The 18,070-nt window shown below is 45.3% G+C and overlaps 1 protein-coding gene across 1 annotated transcript; it reads left to right on the top strand.

Annotated features, from left to right (window-relative positions):
- Positions 1-2,315: 2,315 nt before the first annotated feature.
- DNAJC11 (DnaJ (Hsp40) homolog, subfamily C, member 11) lies at positions 2,316-18,070 on the top strand. The gene is made up of 15 exons (XM_010005210.1): positions 2,316-2,470; positions 4,611-4,684; positions 5,808-5,909; positions 10,652-10,780; positions 11,459-11,581; positions 12,508-12,581; positions 13,036-13,225; positions 13,609-13,694; positions 14,110-14,226; positions 15,231-15,386; positions 15,670-15,739; positions 15,858-15,915; positions 16,583-16,725; positions 17,203-17,332; positions 17,818-18,070. The coding sequence occupies exons 1-15, from the start codon at positions 2,383-2,385 to the stop codon at positions 17,841-17,843; spliced, it is 1,566 nt and encodes a 521-aa protein (XP_010003512.1). The 5' UTR covers positions 2,316-2,382; the 3' UTR covers positions 17,844-18,070.

Here is an 18,070-nt window from a genome sequence, read left to right as displayed (position 1 = left end):
CGGGGGCGGGGCCGCGGGCCGCAGGGCTGCTCGTGGGCGGCTTTTCTCAGGGCACATGGCGGCTCGGGCTGAGAACTGCTCCCGTCTGTGTGTGTAATGCGCTTATCTCTTTTGTTGTGGGCTGTTCTGCGCTCGGTCAGCGCTGTGGGGGCTTTCCCAGCGTTTCTGAATAGGAAGACGCCTCTCGTCAGGATGAGCATGGGCAGTGGGTTAAGTGATGCAACTTCGTTACACCGGGACAGTTTGGAACTCACTGAGATGTAACTTTTTCTTAATAGTTATAATTGGTTAAATCACCAAAGTTCGAATGTAGGCCGTGCTGTGGTTTGGGTCCTCAAATGCTGAAGTAGTATATATATATACACCATATATTTTTCTTCAATATATATATATGTATTTAGGAACAGTCTAGATGTTACCAGTTTGAGCCGAAAGCTTTTACCAAACTACTGCTACTGCCTGTAATGGGAGTTTAAGACTTAGAAGCAATTCAGTCTGAGCTTTGAAAAAATTGCGTTTGCAGTTAATGTCAGTAATTGTGGCAGAATTCTGCATCTCATCTGTGGAAATCCTCTGTCTTTCTGAAGGAAAGGCATGTGTGATGTGCTCTAGGTGACCCTGCCTGGCAGGGGGGTTGGACTAGATGATCTTTCGAGGTCCCTTCCGACCCCTAAGATTCTGTGATTCTGTGTGACAGTAACTTTCTGTAGCACTGTCTTGTGCCAGCCAGTCAAGTGTGCTCTTTTTTGAAAAATGTCTGTGTAACTCAAGCCCGGGGCTCATTAGCAGCCAGAGGGGCTTTGCTTTTACACCAGTGTTGCAGCTCTGCTCCCAAATGTCAGCAAAATGAGGGTGTAGAGGTTAAAAGAATGAGGCAGAATTGCAACTGCTTGGCAGGTTTAACAGCAAAGGCTTAATTGTTAACTTAGCTGGGCCTTCAGCTCTTTGCTAGAGACCAGGAAATTCAGGTTTGTACAGCAGGGAGCTGGAAACCAAGTTAAAATGGTCTTTGAGGGATTAGTTCCCACTGAGAGCCAGAGTTGCTTTGTTAATTGCCTCTTGGTAATTTAATTCAGTCGCAGTGCCCTGTGCAGCAGTGGAATGCAGTGTCCTTGCATTTCTGTGAGCTGAGCCACCCTCGTGTGGTGCAGCTGAGCCTAAAACCACAGGTAACCCGGGAGCTTCACAGCCCTGCGGGGGGAGCCTGCGTGTCCAGCAGCACCTTTCCCAGCTGCCTGTGCAGAGAGACCCTGAGCCTTTGTAGATCCCAGCCCTCTGGAAGCATGGTGGCTTGTTTGAGATATGAAATGAAGCTGTTTACACCCCAGACAGGGAGACAGGGCACCTTTTAGTTTTGCCTGGAATTCTGGTAACAAAAATGTAACTTAGATTTGATTATTACTGACTGATGTTTCCCTGCAGTTTGACATTATGTCAATGTTTCTTTAGTGGTTTCTAAGAGGCTTTTGCTTATCAAGTATTGAACCAGTGACCCCAGCTATTCAGTGATAATGGAAGGCCCAATCTAACATTTTATTGAACCTGGCATTTATGACAAATGAAACTGCTCGTTCCTATTATATAATCAATAGCACATTAAGCCATTTATCATTAATTCGATTAAAGAATGCCATTTTAGAACTGTGTTCCCCTGCCTCCTCAATTGAATTTAAATCTGATGTCTGAGAAAGCACAAGGTAGTGAAAAGACCTCATCTGTAGCTACCTGTAGTGTCCTGGGCCAGTAAATTTGGCAGGTCCCCCTTTGCTGTATCATTTAGAAACATTAATGTGAAGTACTGAGAATGAGCAGGTAAAACGTTTATTCTAAGCTGTACTCAGAACTGAGCAGATCCCCAGCTTTGGTGTGCAGCTGAGCACATTTCTGTGATGAAAACCCAGACTGAGTTTGTGGCTGGCCAGTTGGCAGCTCTGCACGTTCTGCCTGTGCCTTTTGGGGAAGTTCCGGCTGGTTTTTGCACCTGCACCTGAGATAGGTGCTGACTGTCCAGGGAACAGAGAGCTGCTGCTGTGTAGGGACTGCTGCAGGAATGGGAAAGGGGCTGTTTTCAGGGCTGTCTAGACTCAAAATAAAATATTGCTCATTGTCTCCTGAGATGGCAGTGGAATGATCAGGGAGGAGCCAGGCAAAGTGTGTGTCCACCCGTGTCTGTGTCCTGCGGCCGGTGCCTCTGCAGTCCCAGGGGGCTGAGTGAAGAGCTGGATTTTTTTGTGTCTGTGAGCAAGAGCAGCACGGTGTGACAGCTGATGGGCTGCTCTGGAGAGTGGTCTTTTCTGAGTAGGCCTGTTCTACTCTAACCGCTGTTCACTGCTTGCACAGGCCTCTCAGGAGGAGCTGAAGGCTGCCTACCGCCGGCTCTGCATGCTCTACCACCCGGACAAGCACAGAGACCCCGAGCTCAAAATACAAGCTGAGCGGCTGTTCAACCTGGTTCACCAGGCTTACGAAGGTCAGTGCAAGGCTGGAGTTAGCAGAAACTGTGTTCAGGGGTTTCCTAGGAGGGCCGTGTCTTCTGGCTTTTTTGAAAAAGATGGATATTATTACAAAGTAATCATTAAATGTGCTGGTAATTAGTGGTGCTTTGTTTCCTGCTTCTGCCTGGTAAATCAGAGCAGCCTTGCAGTGTAAATTCTGCAGCCACAAGATGTGGAGTCTCTGCCTTATTTCTTGCATGTGAATAATCCTGTCACCACTTCCCTTACTTCTGAAAAGGCTCTCTCATAGGAGACTGAAAATCTCAGAACAGAAAGACCATTTCATGTTTTACTTTTGAACTGGTGCACCCTGAATTTCTGTTATCTGTCACTTGGTTGTGGACTCCATTGCTTTTCATCAAGTTCTTCCCTATCCTAAGGACTAGGGATTCATAGCAGTCAGGTTTTTCTCATGAAGTATGCCAGAGCTCTTTAAAAATATCCTGAGTTAAGCTGACATTTACTTAAACTCTGGTGTCACCACAGGTAATAAACACATAGTGTAACTGAGGCACAAGGAAGTGACTCATTAGAATTGGCTTGCAGCATTTTGGAAGTGTGAGAGGAGGCACCTGGAATGCAAATGGATCAGAACCTGGTAGGACTCTTCTGCATTAAAAAACTGGTGCAGCAAAGTAGGTACCTGGGCCTGTAGCTTGTAGAGAAACTAAAGCAAAATGGTCAATAAATATTCCTCTATTAAACCTCAAAGATGAGCTAATTATTTTTTTTAATTCCTATTTTCTGAAGGATAAGTGTTGGTTTCTTTCAGCTGGACTTGAATGAGGGTGGAGTCTTTTTCATTGTCCTTCACTGGGCATTAGGACATATGGAAGCTTTTGCTGGGGAGAGCAGTGAAGGTCTTACATTGATGACATGGGGAATAAAAGCTCAGGATGCTTCAATATTTTCATTTTAACCTGGTGAGCAGGTCTGGTATCAGAGCCACCTTCCCTCTGAATTCCCTGGCTCTGCTTGACTCTGTGTTGCAACATGTATGAAAATCGTTGGTCGTTTAGTGCCAAATGTGAGTAATATTTTACAAGCAAAAATGTTCACATCTTAAAAATAAGCCACCCCACCTCCTGCCTATTTTCTCCCCCTCCTCTTCTGTCTCTTAATATCATACAACGAAAGATTTATCAGAATTTATAGAAGATAGTATCCGCCTGTGACATTTAGCAGGTTCAATAATCTTGGAGCAGTTCAGATCAAAGCTCAATTACTAATATAAGCCTCTTTTTGCCTTAATATACACACACTCAGCTCCCTGCAGACTGATCAGTTCCTCCACAGTCAGAAGAAACAGATGATAATGATAAAGCTGGTCTTGGAACCCTGTGGGAAAAGTACTAAGGATTTTATTATATTATTTTCTTTAAGGAAGAGTATGATATGTGAGATTCTGCATTTAAATACACTTTACACTTAGGGGTTTTTCTCAGTTCTGTCTGCAGTTCTTTCCCAAAGTTACTGTTCTGCAGTCTCCTGGTGTAGGTTATTTTCTGCATTGCCTTGGGTGATTTTTGGGAGATCCACATTCGTGTTTTGGCAACTGAGGTTTGCAAGGCATGAACTGCCTCATGGAAACTGCTTTGTTGGTGTTGGCTTGCCCTACATGTTTTGAATTGGGTGGGAAAGGGTCAGTGGACAAGGATAGTAAGGAAGGTCAAAGACAGGGAGAGAAGCACTGAAGAGTGTTGGAAGCTTGACAGAGGTAGATGTCCTTCCTCCTCAGAACCTTTCTAGGGACTGTTGTGGAATTGCTGACAATCCTGTTGGTTGTTAGAGAGCTTGTGTCACTCTTCAGGCAGAAAACACAGTATTAAAACCCTGCTGCATATTCAGTTAGTCTGCATGTGTCTCTCTTGTTCTTTTCACTTGTTGATATTAGAAGTAAGAAAAAAGAACAAGGAACGAATTGGGGGGAGAAGTCGGAGTGTCCTGTTGACATTGCAGGTGAGAGGGAGTAAATCAACAAATGAGGTGCAACTGTAGGACAATGTCTTTCCAGGATCTGTGCTTGAATTCCACATAACACTAGTGTGTTGGGCTGAAATCTGAGGAGAAGACCAACAACTGAGTTCTCTCCTCTCTTTTGATTTTAACTTGCAGTGCTTAGTGATCCACAGACCAGAGCCATCTATGACATATATGGGAGGAGAGGACTGGAAATGGAAGGATGGGAGGTGAGAGAAATTTAGCACCTTATGGCCAGTGGAATTGGCTAATCCCACCTTTATCTGGCGTCCTTGTTTTATCGAGCTGCACTGACACCTTGATGGTAATAAATGCCTGTTTGTTTGATGGCATCCTTGTTTAGTTATTTCTGTCTATCTCTCTGCTGAAACACCATGATGGATTTTCAAAGAATACTTCATTTTTTCACTTGACAAGAGAACAATAAACCTGACACTCAGCATTCCCTAATAGGATATTACTGTGACAGGAAACATCTTTGTCTGAGACAAATGCGTCGTTATTGTCCATTGAGTCTCATCTTTTTCATCTGGAACCTTTTTTCAGCATCAGCTAGCCTCTGAGTTTGAAATTACATTTTCTTTCTCTACTTTTTGGGGGTGGGATTTTTTGTTGGTTTGGTTTTTATGGTCTTTGAAAGAGAACTTGTCCCTTCCTGGCTTTCCTGTCATTAAGTGCCTGTGCTGGCCTCTGGCAGCCTGAGCTGATTGTGCTGTGCTGCTTGCTGCAGAATCATCTTGTATTGGGTCAGGTCAGCACCAAGGTCGAGTTTGGAGTTAGCAAGAAGTGTGACAGACAGTTTTGAGCTGCTCGGGGCAGACTTATTTTGAAAATCCAAATCCAGTACTCTTTCTATCCATGCCTGTTTAAAACTCTCATTCCCTGAGCCAAGTAAGTTAAACAGATGTGAATCACTGTAGCCTAAAATCACAAAACTCTCACTTAACCAGTTTACCTCGGAGCAGAGACTTTCAGTTGTTTTCATTTTGTTTACTCCTAGTAGAGAGGTTAATAGATAGCTGTTAATGACAGCTACACTGCAGTACCTTGTACTGGTGGCTTGAATGCCACTTAACCTGGTTTTGACAAGGGAGTAGAAATAACAAGACCATTTTCCCTTCTCTCAAAGCATGGGAATTTCTCTGCCATTCGATCTGGCCTGTTTGCTCCAAAGTCTGAGTTTGGGAATCTGTGCAGAGCGGCTTACAGCAGCAGCAGCAGGGCCCATGTGTTAGAGCACCCTGGGCCAGGGAGCCTCAGTCCCATCAGCAGTGCAATGCCCTCAACATCTTCTTCTTGGTAATCTCCTGGGTTTTATTTCTTTTTGAGCAGGTTGTGGAAAGGAAGAGAACTCCAGCTGAAATCAGGGAAGAATTTGAGCGTTTGCAGAGGGAGAGGGAAGAGAGGAGACTGCAGCAGCGCACTAATCCAAAGGTAGGGAAAGACTTCCTCCAAGCTTCAAGAGGGAATCCACAAATTACTATAAGTATGCAAAGTGTGATGAGCCTCCATGAGGGGCTATCCCTTCAGTATCTGCGCTTACTGAGTTACTGTTCCAGCTTCTCTGGAGAACGTAGGGAAAACAGCTAATTCTTTGAACAGTAATCCTCCGTAGGATGTTTTTTTTTGTTGGTTTTTTTTTGTTGAAACACATAAGTAAAATATCTTTTTCAGCAATTTCAGTATAACAGACTTAAGACCAAAATGTTAGATTTCTTTCCAAGTGTTCAAAGTACAGTGGAACTCCTTGCAGTTACCTGGTGTTGGAAATCTGTTTCTTCTGTGCATAGAAATAGACTAGAAATGGTCCATGGTGGGGAGTTTTAATTTTCCTCTCTCTACCCCAAGGTAACTGTGCAGATATTTTTGTGACAAACTTTCTCCATCTTGAAAAAATGAACTGTAACGGTATGCCCAGAGCTCTCACTGGGACTGCAGCAGCGCACTAATCCAAAGGGAGGGAAAGACTTCCTCCAAGCTTCAAGAGGGAATCCACAAATTACTATAAGTATGCAAAGTGTGATGAGCCTCCATGAGGGGCTATCCCTTCAGTATCTGCGCTTACTGAGTTACTGTTCCAGCTTCTCTGGAGAACGTAGGGAAAACAGCTAATTCTTTGAACAGTAATCCTCCGTAGGATGTTTTTTTTTGTTGGTTTTTTTTTGTTGAAACACATAAGTAAAATATCTTTTTCAGCAATTTCAGTATAACAGACTTAAGACCAAAATGTTAGATTTCTTTCCAAGTGTTCAAAGTACAGTGGAACTCCTTGCAGTTACCTGGTGTTGGAAATCTGTTTCTTCTGTGCATAGAAATAGACTAGAAATGGTCCATGGTGGGGAGTTTTAATTTTCCTCTCTCTACCCCAAGGTAACTGTGCAGATATTTTTGTGACAAACTTTCTCCATCTTGAAAAAATGAACTGTAACGGTATGCCCAGAGCTCTCACTGGAGGCTTGCAGGCAGCACAGCTTCTGTGTCCTGAAGGACAGGTGGCCAGGCTGCTCTCGTGGCTTTGGAAGAGGAGGTCTCCTGTGTTGTCTTCAGGTGTGGACTCCAAAGTCTCGTAGTGTAACTGACAACTTGAGGATCAAAATACCAGTTGATTAACTACTGTTACTGTTGGTTTTGAAGGTTGCTGGTGCTTTAATGGCTAAAAGTTTAAAATCTGAGTGGACAGGACTGTGAGTAATGTTTAGAACTGTTTCAGAAAAATGCCCATCTGAGAAGGCATGTAAAGTTTTGAGAGACCCACCTTGGCACAGACTGTGGATTTGTCCTGGTCTTAGCAAAGCAAATCAACTAATACAGCTCACCAGGCTGTTGGGGCAGTGCACAGAGACTGGGAACCTGTTTGTACTGAAAGGTACATAAGCATAAGGTGTTATATGAGTGTCTGCTGCCAACATTATTTTAGTCAGGAAGGAATTTTTGGATAGCACAAAAGGAACAAGTTGAACTGTCTCTGCTGGAGATGAGGGTGACTGGGTTTCAGAAGGGTATTCTCGGAGATGGGCATGGTTCTCTGCACCTCCTGCCTCTCTGAGACTTCAGGAATTTGACATTTTATCTGAGAGCCTCGCCATGGCTATGAGCAGTAAAGTGCAGAGCTGCAGCATGAGCCTCAGCCCTTGTGTCCTGTGATAAAATTAGCCATCTGGGTGTTTACAGCAATTGCTGATTGGCAGCCTATAGGAACGTCTCTCTAGGCAGTGTTTCTGTGGAATTAGGTAGTGCAGCTGTGATCATCTCATACAGAAACACAAGTTATTTTAAAATTTCCAACATTTTGTCAGTTCTATAAAATGATTCCAGCAAAATAAAGCATTTTAACCAGAAATGTTGAGCAATAACCAGATGTAGGCAATTTGGCAGGTTTCAAATTGAGTCTATTATTTGCTTTTAAAGCTTTGTTTTTGCTTTCAAAGATGTGCAGAAGGGTTGAAAAGTTCATTACTTGACTTGAGAAGAACTACTTCCTGTTAGGAGACATTAAATCCCATTATTTTCCTGCTGTGGAAGGTAAACATCTAAGAAATGCAGGTCCCTCAAGGCTTAGTCTGGCACAGCTTCCATATGTCACCTTCCAGAAGGTAAATCTCTGAAGAAAGGCAAGGACGGAGCACGTTCTTCTCTGGCACACCCTGAATCCCATCAGTAGAGTTTGTCTTGTGTTTGCAGGATGGCAAATCAAGGTGATTTGAAAAGATGAAGCCAGGTAACAACCGTGGTGGTTCTGTAGTGCTGCTCCCAGCTTCCTGCCCTGCTGAGCTGGGACACAGTGCTTCCTGCTGCCCACCTGCCCCGCCAGCTCCTGAGCAGAGCTGTGCAGCTCCTTCCCTGCTGCTCTTCCTTAGGGAGGGCTTCTCATCTCCAATGGCCTGAGCAGGTGGCTGATGGGGAGCTGGGAGCAGCAGCCATCCCCTCTCCATTATCCGGTAGCAGAGGGGGTACTGTTGTTCTCTGGGAATATTTTTAACTGTGCCATCTGCTGCTTTTCCTGTGCTTCCACCTGAGCCAGTTTCCATGCCAGGATCTGTGGACCTCTGGGGGTGACTTCACCTGTTTGTCTGCATGGAGCCCACTGCCCACCTCAGCAGGAGGCAGCTGGCTCAAAGTTCTGAGGAGCCAGGAAGGAAACGGGGACACTCCTGTCCCCTCAGTGGGTCTTGTGGAGTTTCACAGATAGGTTCAGGTGTTTTCCTTTTTTCACTGGGAGGGATATTTGTTTTAAAATTCATAGGTGTGAAGAGGGAAATAATAATCATTTGAGTACAATTGAAGGAAAGAAGGTGCAGTGAATTTCAGGAATGTGTGTGGACCTTGGTGCATCTCTACAAAAGGTACAAGCATTGTGGTACAAATAAACCTGGTATAGTAAGATGGTTTTCGCTTGGAATTCGAAGTTGCAGTCTGGCAAAGGCTCTGTGCTGAATGTGGTACTCCATGTGGAAAGCATTTCTTTTCATCCTGCCTCTGTTCCAAAACATCTTGGGTTTTACACTTCCTTGAATTGAAGAGCACCAGGGTAAAATGGAAGTAGTTCTCTCTCTTGTTAAAATGAATGCTTACCTGTATTTAGACAGGTTTGACTGGCCACTCTGGAGTGTGTTTGCTGGGATTTAATGGAGTGGAGTTGGCACTTTTCTGTTTCTCTTTGGCTGTTCCACTCTGTCTTTCCAGAGGGCTGGAGCAGCAGCACAGGACTCTGCTTCCTTGGTGGCTGGCAGTTTGGCCTTGCTTCCCTCTTAGTTTGGCCTGGTTTCAAAGAGCAGCACAACGCAGGAGAGGGATGAAACTGAAGAAGCTGTGGTGTCTGGAGAGCAGATCCCCTGAAGGTGACTTTGCAGATGGTTCCTAAAAAGTAGCCTCTGCATAAAGGGCAGGAGCTGCCACAAACACGGATGGCCATCATTGCCTTGAAATGTGCCAGCCTGCCAGGAGTCATCTGTAAACAGGTGGGGCACAGCCCCTGGTCCAGGGTTCTCCTGGAAATAATCTCACCTTCCTGTGTTAAAATATTTATCCAATTTTTGCTGTGTAAGAAATAAGACAAAAACCAAACTTATAGAAGAGGTTGGTAATCTCCACAGCAAATAAATAGTGGGGAGCCAAACCAGAGAGAAGTTTTGGGTCCCATCAGGCTCTACAATTCTTACTATATTTATGGTTCAACATCTGCTTGGAGTGGAGTGAGCAGGGAAAACTGCCCACTTGGATTGAAATAAGAATTTATTCCATCCATACTTGGACTCTGCATGGTTTTGTACCTACCCACCTACTGAGTTTCTTTATACAAATTGCTCAGAGTTGATTCTGTGCTGGGGCAAAGAGGGGTTTTATTGCAACTGGTATGTTTTATATGAGCTGGAATGCTGTGTAATAGGTCTATAGGGGAGGTTTCTGAAGCCTCTTGAAGGTAAATGACCCAGACAAGGATCTAATTTTGCCCTTTTCAAATAAACCCCATCTTGCTCTTAGGCTGAGTGAGCACAGCAGCAGGTAGCCAGACTATTTAGCTGTGGCCTAGTTTGCATTTTTTTGTAAGAATAAGCTTTTCGATGGCCTGAGAAAGGAAATATTTACCACTTGCTAAGTATGCTGTATCTTTGTCAACATTTTTTTCCGATTACAAGATACAAACTAGGAAAAATAAAACAAAGGTTTTGACTAATGAGGTCAGGTCAATTGCAAGAGAATGACACAGCCCCAAACCAAGTCGATTCTGATAACTTATAAGAAGAAAGCATGTAGAGGATTTCTGGCCAAGTTCCACTGACAACAGCCGATTTATAAAATACATTATTTTAACTTTAAAATACTGACAGAGTGAAGTCAGTTGTGGAGGAAGAAGAAACCTGCTGTGTAAAGTGTTCTACCTGCTTCTGTAATGTGCCACAATAGAAGAATTACCTCCTAGTATTACAAGTTGAATTCCTGCTTTTTTTTTCTGCTGAAAAACTGCCTTTGCTCCAGTTTATTGTAATTTATATTGCTGTTTAAGAAGATTGTTGTAATTAATTTTTGTTTGTCTTGAATGTGTGCAAAATAAATTTTAGAGAGGAAAGGTAGTTACAGAACACGAAAGAACTGTATTGATAGACAAAGATGCTTTGGCCTTTTGGCTTTTGGATGTTTGTCAGTGCTAAGTATCTGTTTCACTTGTCATTCCTTAGGGAACAATTAGTGTTGGAATAGATGCCACTGACCTCTTTGATCGCTACGATGAAGAGTATGAAGATGTGCCTGGGAGCAGCTTTCCCCAGATTGAGATCAACAAAATGCACATATCCCAGTCCATTGAGGTAGGGGGGCACTGCTCAGGGGGTCTCACCTGGGTTTGTGGCAGGACACCATGACCAGCATGGGTGGGAGGAGGAGGAAGCTCAGTTCCAGCAGGACTGAGTGCTGACTGTACAGGCTATGTTTGCAGGGCACAGGGGTCCTGCCTTCTGTGGGCAGGGAGGAGGCTCAGTTGGATTGAACAGGGGTATCATGTGCTCCCTGAGCGTGGAGTGTTTAGTGAATGAAAACAAAGGGCCCACGGTTCTGGTGTGGGTGAGGAAGGGAAGGGTGAGTGTCTACTCTGTCCAGAGAGATTAAGTTCAGTCTGCTAATAAGATAAGAAGGGTTGGCAGTTTGGGGTCAGGACTTCAGTGGTACAATAAATTCATAAATGTCTGGTACCACAAGAATTATCCCACTTTCTGCCATACTTGATCTTTGACTGCAGAATTTGCAGCAAGTGTGGCCAGGCCTGGTTCAAACACCTGGGCTGACAGAGTCCACTGGAGGGTTACCTCTCTGACTGTGCTAACAGCCTTGCAGCACCTGCACTAATGTGTGAGTTGGGATCAGAGTACCTGGAAACAATCTGTTGGTGTTTCAGGCACCGTCTGCAGTCATGATGATGTCCTTGCAGCACCTGCACTAATGTGTGAGTTGGGATCAGAGTACCTGGAAACAATCTGTTGGTGTTTCAGGCACCGCTGACAGCCACGGACACGGCAATACTGTCAGGGAACCTTTCCACCCAGAACGGGAACGGAGGCGGATCCATCAACCTTGCTCTGAGACGAGTCACATCAGCCAAGGGATGGGGAGAGGTAAGTGGTAGCTGTTCAGCAGTTTTGTATCCAGTCTATTTCAGGCTGCTTGCATTAGTTACCTGGTGTTTATTTTCTTTAGGGAACTTCAGCTCTGTTCCGTCTCTCATTTTCTACACTGCAGAGATGCTGGTGGCATTGCTACTGTGGCTGCCAGGTGGCTTCTTTCTGCACTTCCCTTTTTGCACACTAGCTCCTGCTAACCTGTTTCCTCAGTTTATGAGAAATGGGAGTTTTCTGCTCATTTGTGAATTCATAGACTGGAGACATTTCATTTGCATCAGGATTTTACAATATTGGTAGTGACAGGAGCTTGTGGATATTGCCATGAGTCAGTCATATTTTAAAAACCCATGTAATTAACTTACTTGGGAAGTGCAGATGTAGTAGGAACTGCTTTTGCAGGTTTTGTCATGTAAAGTGTCAGGTCTGGAAACTGCTTTGATTAATGAGACTAAACAGCATGAAATAAACATTGATTAGCAGCCCTGTAAGGCACCTAGACAAGTGGATGAAGCAGCAGGTGCATTTAGCAGATGCTGAGATGGTGCAGCAGTAGAGCTACTGTGGGGCTGTCCTGAGAAGGACTCTTGGCCAGAGGGCAGCAGCCAAGCCTTGCTGGTTGCCACTGTGGGGATAGGATAAAGCTGTTTTCTTCACCTTCACTGGAGCAACCAGAGCAGGTGCCAGTAGAAGCAGCCTATAGCACTATGAAGCTGGCTGTGTTTTACTCATGAGGACACTACTCAGTGAGACACCTCTTATTCTGGACTCAAAGCTAGAAGAAAAGAGAGGACATTGAAATAGGTGGTAAATGTTACTTAGATCTGTAAAATGTCTGTGTCGTAAATGACACTTGTGAAGTACTTTGTCACTGCTTTAGAAGATGCTTTCTTCTGATGATTTGGCATTGTGCATTTGAACAGTTGGAGTTTGGAGCAGGAGACCTGCAAGGACCTCTCTTCGGTCTGAAGATATTCCGTAATCTTACACCAAGATGGTAAATATCAGAAAAATGGTCTAATGATTAATATTCCACACTAAGGAACTAAATTACTTGAATTTTCCTCCATGTTATTTCTGGGTTTGTTTTCTATCCTAGAAAATAAGTTATTATTTCTTTAGACTTACGATGGTGCTTTAGATGTTTGGCATAGTAGGGCTTTTAGAAGGTGGCAGCCAAGTATGCTGCCCCCACAGAAGTCCAGGGCTTTTCCTGGCTGCAGTGTTGTGGCACAGAGCAATGAACTGGGCATGACTCTGCTCTTCTGGGCAGCGCTGTCTGTGGTCAGCACAGTCTAAGTTAGTTTTGAGTTGTTCCTAGAACTCTCAGGCATCATGCTCTTCACAAGACAGTCTCTGCATATTCAGCAAGGCTCCTGGGGAAGAAAGGATTTGGGGCTATCTGTGAGCCTGTGTTTTATCACTGATGAGGCTTTCCTGCTTTCCCCTAGTTTCGTCACCACCAACTGTGCCCTGCAGTTTTCCTCCCGCGGGGTCCGCCCGGGGCTCACCACGGTCCTGGCCCGCAACCTGGACAAGAACACGATGGGATACCTGCAGTGGCGCTGGGGCATCCAGTCAGCCATGAACACCAGCATCGTCCGGGACACCAAAACCAGCCACTTCACCATGGCCCTGCAGGTGAGAGCCCTGGTGCTCTGTGTGGGGAACGGGGCCACCACCCCTGGAGAGATGCACCTCAGCTTCTCCATCCCAGCAGCGTCTTGGCTTGGGACTAGAGCATAGAGGAGCAGTTGGTGCTGTCTGGTACAAACATGTCATGTCAGGAACCAGCTGCATGTGGCAGAGCACAGCTCTGTGCACCCAGCATTGTCAAATCAAATGTAGATCAGCTCAGATTAGGGTCAGGATGCACGACAGGCTGCAGAGACTGCAGGTTGTGACGAGTGAGGGTGAGTGTTGCTCTGTTTCCTGTGCCATTGAAAGGGTAAGAAAGGAAAATCAGGGGAACATTCAGTGACAGCCAAGGGTTTGTTTTAATGTTTGCGCCTCTTGTGTTTCAGCTGGGAATCCCCCATTCTTTCATGATGGTCAGTTATCAGCATAAGTTCCAGGATGAGGATCAAACACGAGTGAAAGGTTCTGTCAAGTAAGTATGCAAGAGGAAATGAACAATCTGTCCTCTCCTGATTTAGGCCTCCGGGTTCCAAGCAAATCAAGTGCTTCTGTGGTCCTTGGGAATCTGCTTTTCATTAATTAAATCTGGTAAAAGTGAATGTCTTGAAGGCTTAGCTCTATGTGCCTTTTTGGACAAGTGGAACTTAAGATACTGGTGTGTGATGTCTCTGTATCATCATCAATAAGAAAGGCAGAAGTTCCTGTAGTCTGTCACAAACTGAAAAGGCTCATCTCTCCTCATAGATAAACTGTGAATCTTCTAGGGTCCAACATCTGCTGCACACATGTGTATTTCCATGCTTTACTTGTTGGGGAATTACAGGGCTCAGTAAAGACAAATTGAAGACTGTTCCCTGTCTTACCAGGTCTTGATTCTGTCGTTCCAGGGCGGGTTTCTTCGGGACCATAGTGGAATATGGAGCAGAGAGGAAGATTTCCAGACACAGCATTTTAGGAGCCACTGTCAGTGTTGGTGTTCCCCAAGGAGTTTCTTTGAAAATCAAGTGAGTTCAAGATCACAACTTTAGACTGCAGAGGCTGAACCTAACCTGCATTATTCTATTTCAGATATTCAGGTGGGAAGGTCCCAATCTTAGGGCAGGACAAGTATATTGATAGATCACTGTGAAAGGTTGCACTCCCCTCCCCTCTAATACAAGTGGTGCCACTCGGACGCCTCTTGTGCCCTCTCTGCTGGTGTGACTGAGCCTGAGACCCCTTTTCAGGAGGGGTGTGTGTGTGTGTATGTGTGTGTGTGTGCATCAAAATACTTGAAAATGCAGCTTAAAGTAAGGTTTGAAGCATTATGGCAAGTGGATGGAAGATTTCAAAAAACGTTATTAGTGGAAATAGATTTACTTTCATCCCATTTGTATAACACTGTACACAGGCCTATGCTGGAATTAGCCAATTACCGTTAACTAACACTTGTGATTACACTACTGGCAAGCGGCCGTTGACAGACGGGTCAGAACCTTCCAGGGCTTTGCGCTTCCCTGCACTGTCAGTTGGTGCCAGCAGAGGGCCTGCCCGGATGCTGAGCTGCTGCAAGGAGGCGCAGAGCTCCCACCCAAGAAAAGTAATGTTTTCTAAAATAAATATTATTGTGTCAGAAAAAATATTAATGTAGGCCTTCCTTGGAGGCACGTGCTGGTGTTGTGACCATAGACCTTTTCTACAAACATTTTCTTTTGATGATGATGTTGGTTTCTTTCCCTGGTGACACTGGTGAAGAGCAGATAAATTCTCCTAAGATTAAAATCAGACTTTAGAATGGCCAGGCACGATCACAAGAGATGTCTGCTACATCAAAGTCTGGCTGGTGCTGGTGTCAGCTCTTTGTCTTACCATTGTCTTGTTTCAGTTTATCAGATTTTCACCTTTTTGAGCTCATCATTTATCTCTCCTTTGGCTCAGCAGTTGTTCAGCAGCAAATACTAAGGGTACTTAGCCTAACACATTAAACTGCCTTTCCTCTTACCTGTCACTCTGTTCTTTTTTGTTGCAGGTTGAACAGAGCTAGCCAGACCTACTTCTTCCCTGTCCACCTAACGGATCAGCTGCTTCCCAGTGCTGTATTCTATGCCACGGTGGGACCTTTAGTTATCTACTTTGCCATGCACAGGCTAATCATCAAACCCTACCTCAGGGCACAAAAGGAGAGGTGAGCTTGCAGGACTGGGTTTTCAGTTCAGAGCTGGAAAGTCCCACTGAAGTGCTTCTGGGAGCCTGGTGCAAAAGCTGGATTATGCAGCTGAGGCACTGTGGTTCATTGCATCACCTGAAAGCCTACAAAAATATCTTGAAAGGTGGGGAAGGAACTTAAAACTAAGCTCATTTGTGTGAGGCAGTGGGTCAGTTGTAGTTGGGGTGGGTAAGCAGATGTCGTCTACTTGGTGGGTGAATCCCCTCCCCTGTGTGGACATGATGTTGACTTCTTATTCCAGAGAGCTGGAGAAGCAAAGGGAGAGTACAGCCAGTGACATCCTCCAGAAGAAGCAGGAGGCTGAAGCTGCAGTAAGTCTTTCCCGTAACTAGTCCCTTAAGTTAAAGTGAGCTGTTTGCACTCTGGGATTTTCTCTTTGGGTCACAGTGTCTGACACTGATTTCTGCTTTGCCCCTTGTGTTGTGACAGGTCCGGTTAATGCAAGAGTCTGTCCGGAGGATCATTGAAGCAGAGGAAGCCAGAATGGGTAAAGATTACACCACCCTTTACTTGTTCCATTAATTTGGAGAGAAGAGGGAACAATACAAAGGCTGAGTGGTTGAGGGGGAGAAAGGCAAGGTATCTTTTCTTCACTTATAGCCCTAATGAGATACAGTGTAATGTAGTGGGGAAGTTGCATTGTGATTCAGCTTCTGGTCCCTGAGACTAGTAGGGATCCAGTGAATATTACCTTGGGACATGCTGTGAGGTGGATCAGCAGGCTGAAGACAACAGTCTGGATTGACCTCTTCACAAAAAAGAGGTGTGTGTATAAATACGTGCAAAAGTTACAGTCTGAAGTGCAGGTTTCCGTGGTCTCTACCTCTCACGGTTTGCTCCTGGATCACAATGGAAATCACAATTCTGATGTTTGGTAGCAATTTCCAAGAGAACATTCCAAAGTGGACTGACACCCACTCTGATTGTCACATCAATGTGGCATTGAAGTCGTGTCGTTCTGTCCTAGTGCTGAAGATTGCTCACAAACACCCGAGCAGAAATGTTTCTCGGTCTTGAGAAGCACAAGTCCAGGCAGGGAAAATTTAAATATCATTGGAAGCAAGAGAAAATGCTGGGATGGTCTTTTCACCAGTGTCTGCTTTGCTGTTGGTGGAAAGCCTTTCATCACATCTGTGGTTTCATGTGAAATGCAGGTTTGATTGTAGTGAACGCCTGGTATGGCAAGTTTGTTAATGACAACAGCAGGAAGAATGAGAAGGTGAAAGTAATAGATGTGACTGTGCCCCTGCAGTGCTTGGTGAAAGACTCCAAACTCATCCTCACAGAGGCATCCAAGGTATGTAGCAGTCGTGTCCAAGCCCAGACTCAAGGGTTCAAATGTGTGGCTCAGGGTTTCAGTTGAACCATATCCTGTCCTCCCAGGGGGCTTCTCCCTGCACTCGAGGCTGCTGACTGGATCAATTTACATTTAACTGCCAAGTGTTGTGAACCTCCAGGAACTTTGGTTTCTTTGAGCATTTCCAGTGCCAAGAAGCAGTGTCCCTGTATTTGCAGCATGGGACAGTGTGTGTTACAGACTCTGGGGCTATACACCAGCAGCTTCCCACCCCCTTGATTCACTCTTTCCTGCATTTAGAACCTGCCACTGGGGAGGTGATTCCTTAGCTTTTAATCTCATCTCAGTGGCAAAAAAACTCCTTTTTTTTTTTTTTTTTTAAGACACCTTGTTCTGGCACTAATAATTGTTTTTGCTGTGTTGAAGAGCTGTTCAAGTTCATTCTCTGATGCTTGGTCTGTCCTTCCCTGGTTCAAGGCTGGGCTGCCAGGTTTCTACGACCCTTGTGTGGGTGAGGAGAAGAGTCTGAAAGTGCTTTATCAGTTCCGAGGAGTTCTGCACCAGGTGATGTCAGCTGACAATGAGGCCCTCAGGATACCAAAGCAATGTAAGTAGTGAGGACCACCCCACGTCTTCCTTCAGGAACTGGTAAAGGGTTTCTTCAGCTCTGTGTGGCAAAGCACACAGAACTGGCATTCTGGGGTTCAGGACTGGAGTTAGGGAAGGGCTGGCTGTGATGCACCTGTGGAATGTGCCCTGAAAGAGCTCAGCAGCGCCAACTCGGAGCGTCTGACCCTGCATGGAGGTGGAAGCAGAGGGACCCCCAGCTGCTGGGGTCCCTGCTGGGAAATTCACAGCGTTAGATTGTCCTTTGAGGACAATCCTTGTGTTTACTCTAGACCAGCTCCCTGGCCCAGTTCAAGAAGCATACCCAACTTGGGAAGCTTCCCTGAGTACAGTGGAAATGCATATGAATTGTGTTTAATTAGCAGCCAGAAATGCTCCTGTCTGTCCCAGTATGTTGGTCAGTGCAGGCAAGGCTGTGTCTGGTCTGCCAGGTGGAGTGTGCCCACGTGCTGTTCTCACCCACAGCTCACAGGATCGACGCCGATGGTTAAGCTGGGGGACCCACCTGGCTGTGCCGGTACCGGGCCCGCAGGAACTGCAAAACCTCCCTGGACACTACAGGTCTGAACAGAGACATTTTTATTTGTACTACCCATATAGCAGGTGGTGTCCTACCGGTTGTGTTAGGAGACAAAATGAGAGAACCTGCTGCTACGGGTGGCTCCAAGGCAATACTTCTCTGAATTGTGGCTCAGTAACCAATAAAGCAACGTGACTC

The sequence above is a fragment of the Chaetura pelagica genome, unplaced genomic scaffold (genome assembly GCF_000747805.2).
Source record: "Chaetura pelagica isolate M959 unplaced genomic scaffold, ChaPel_1.0 scaffold159, whole genome shotgun sequence".
NCBI classification, from domain to species: Eukaryota; Metazoa; Chordata; class Aves; order Apodiformes; family Apodidae; genus Chaetura; species Chaetura pelagica.
This window is presented reverse-complemented; position numbering and strand designations above follow the sequence as displayed.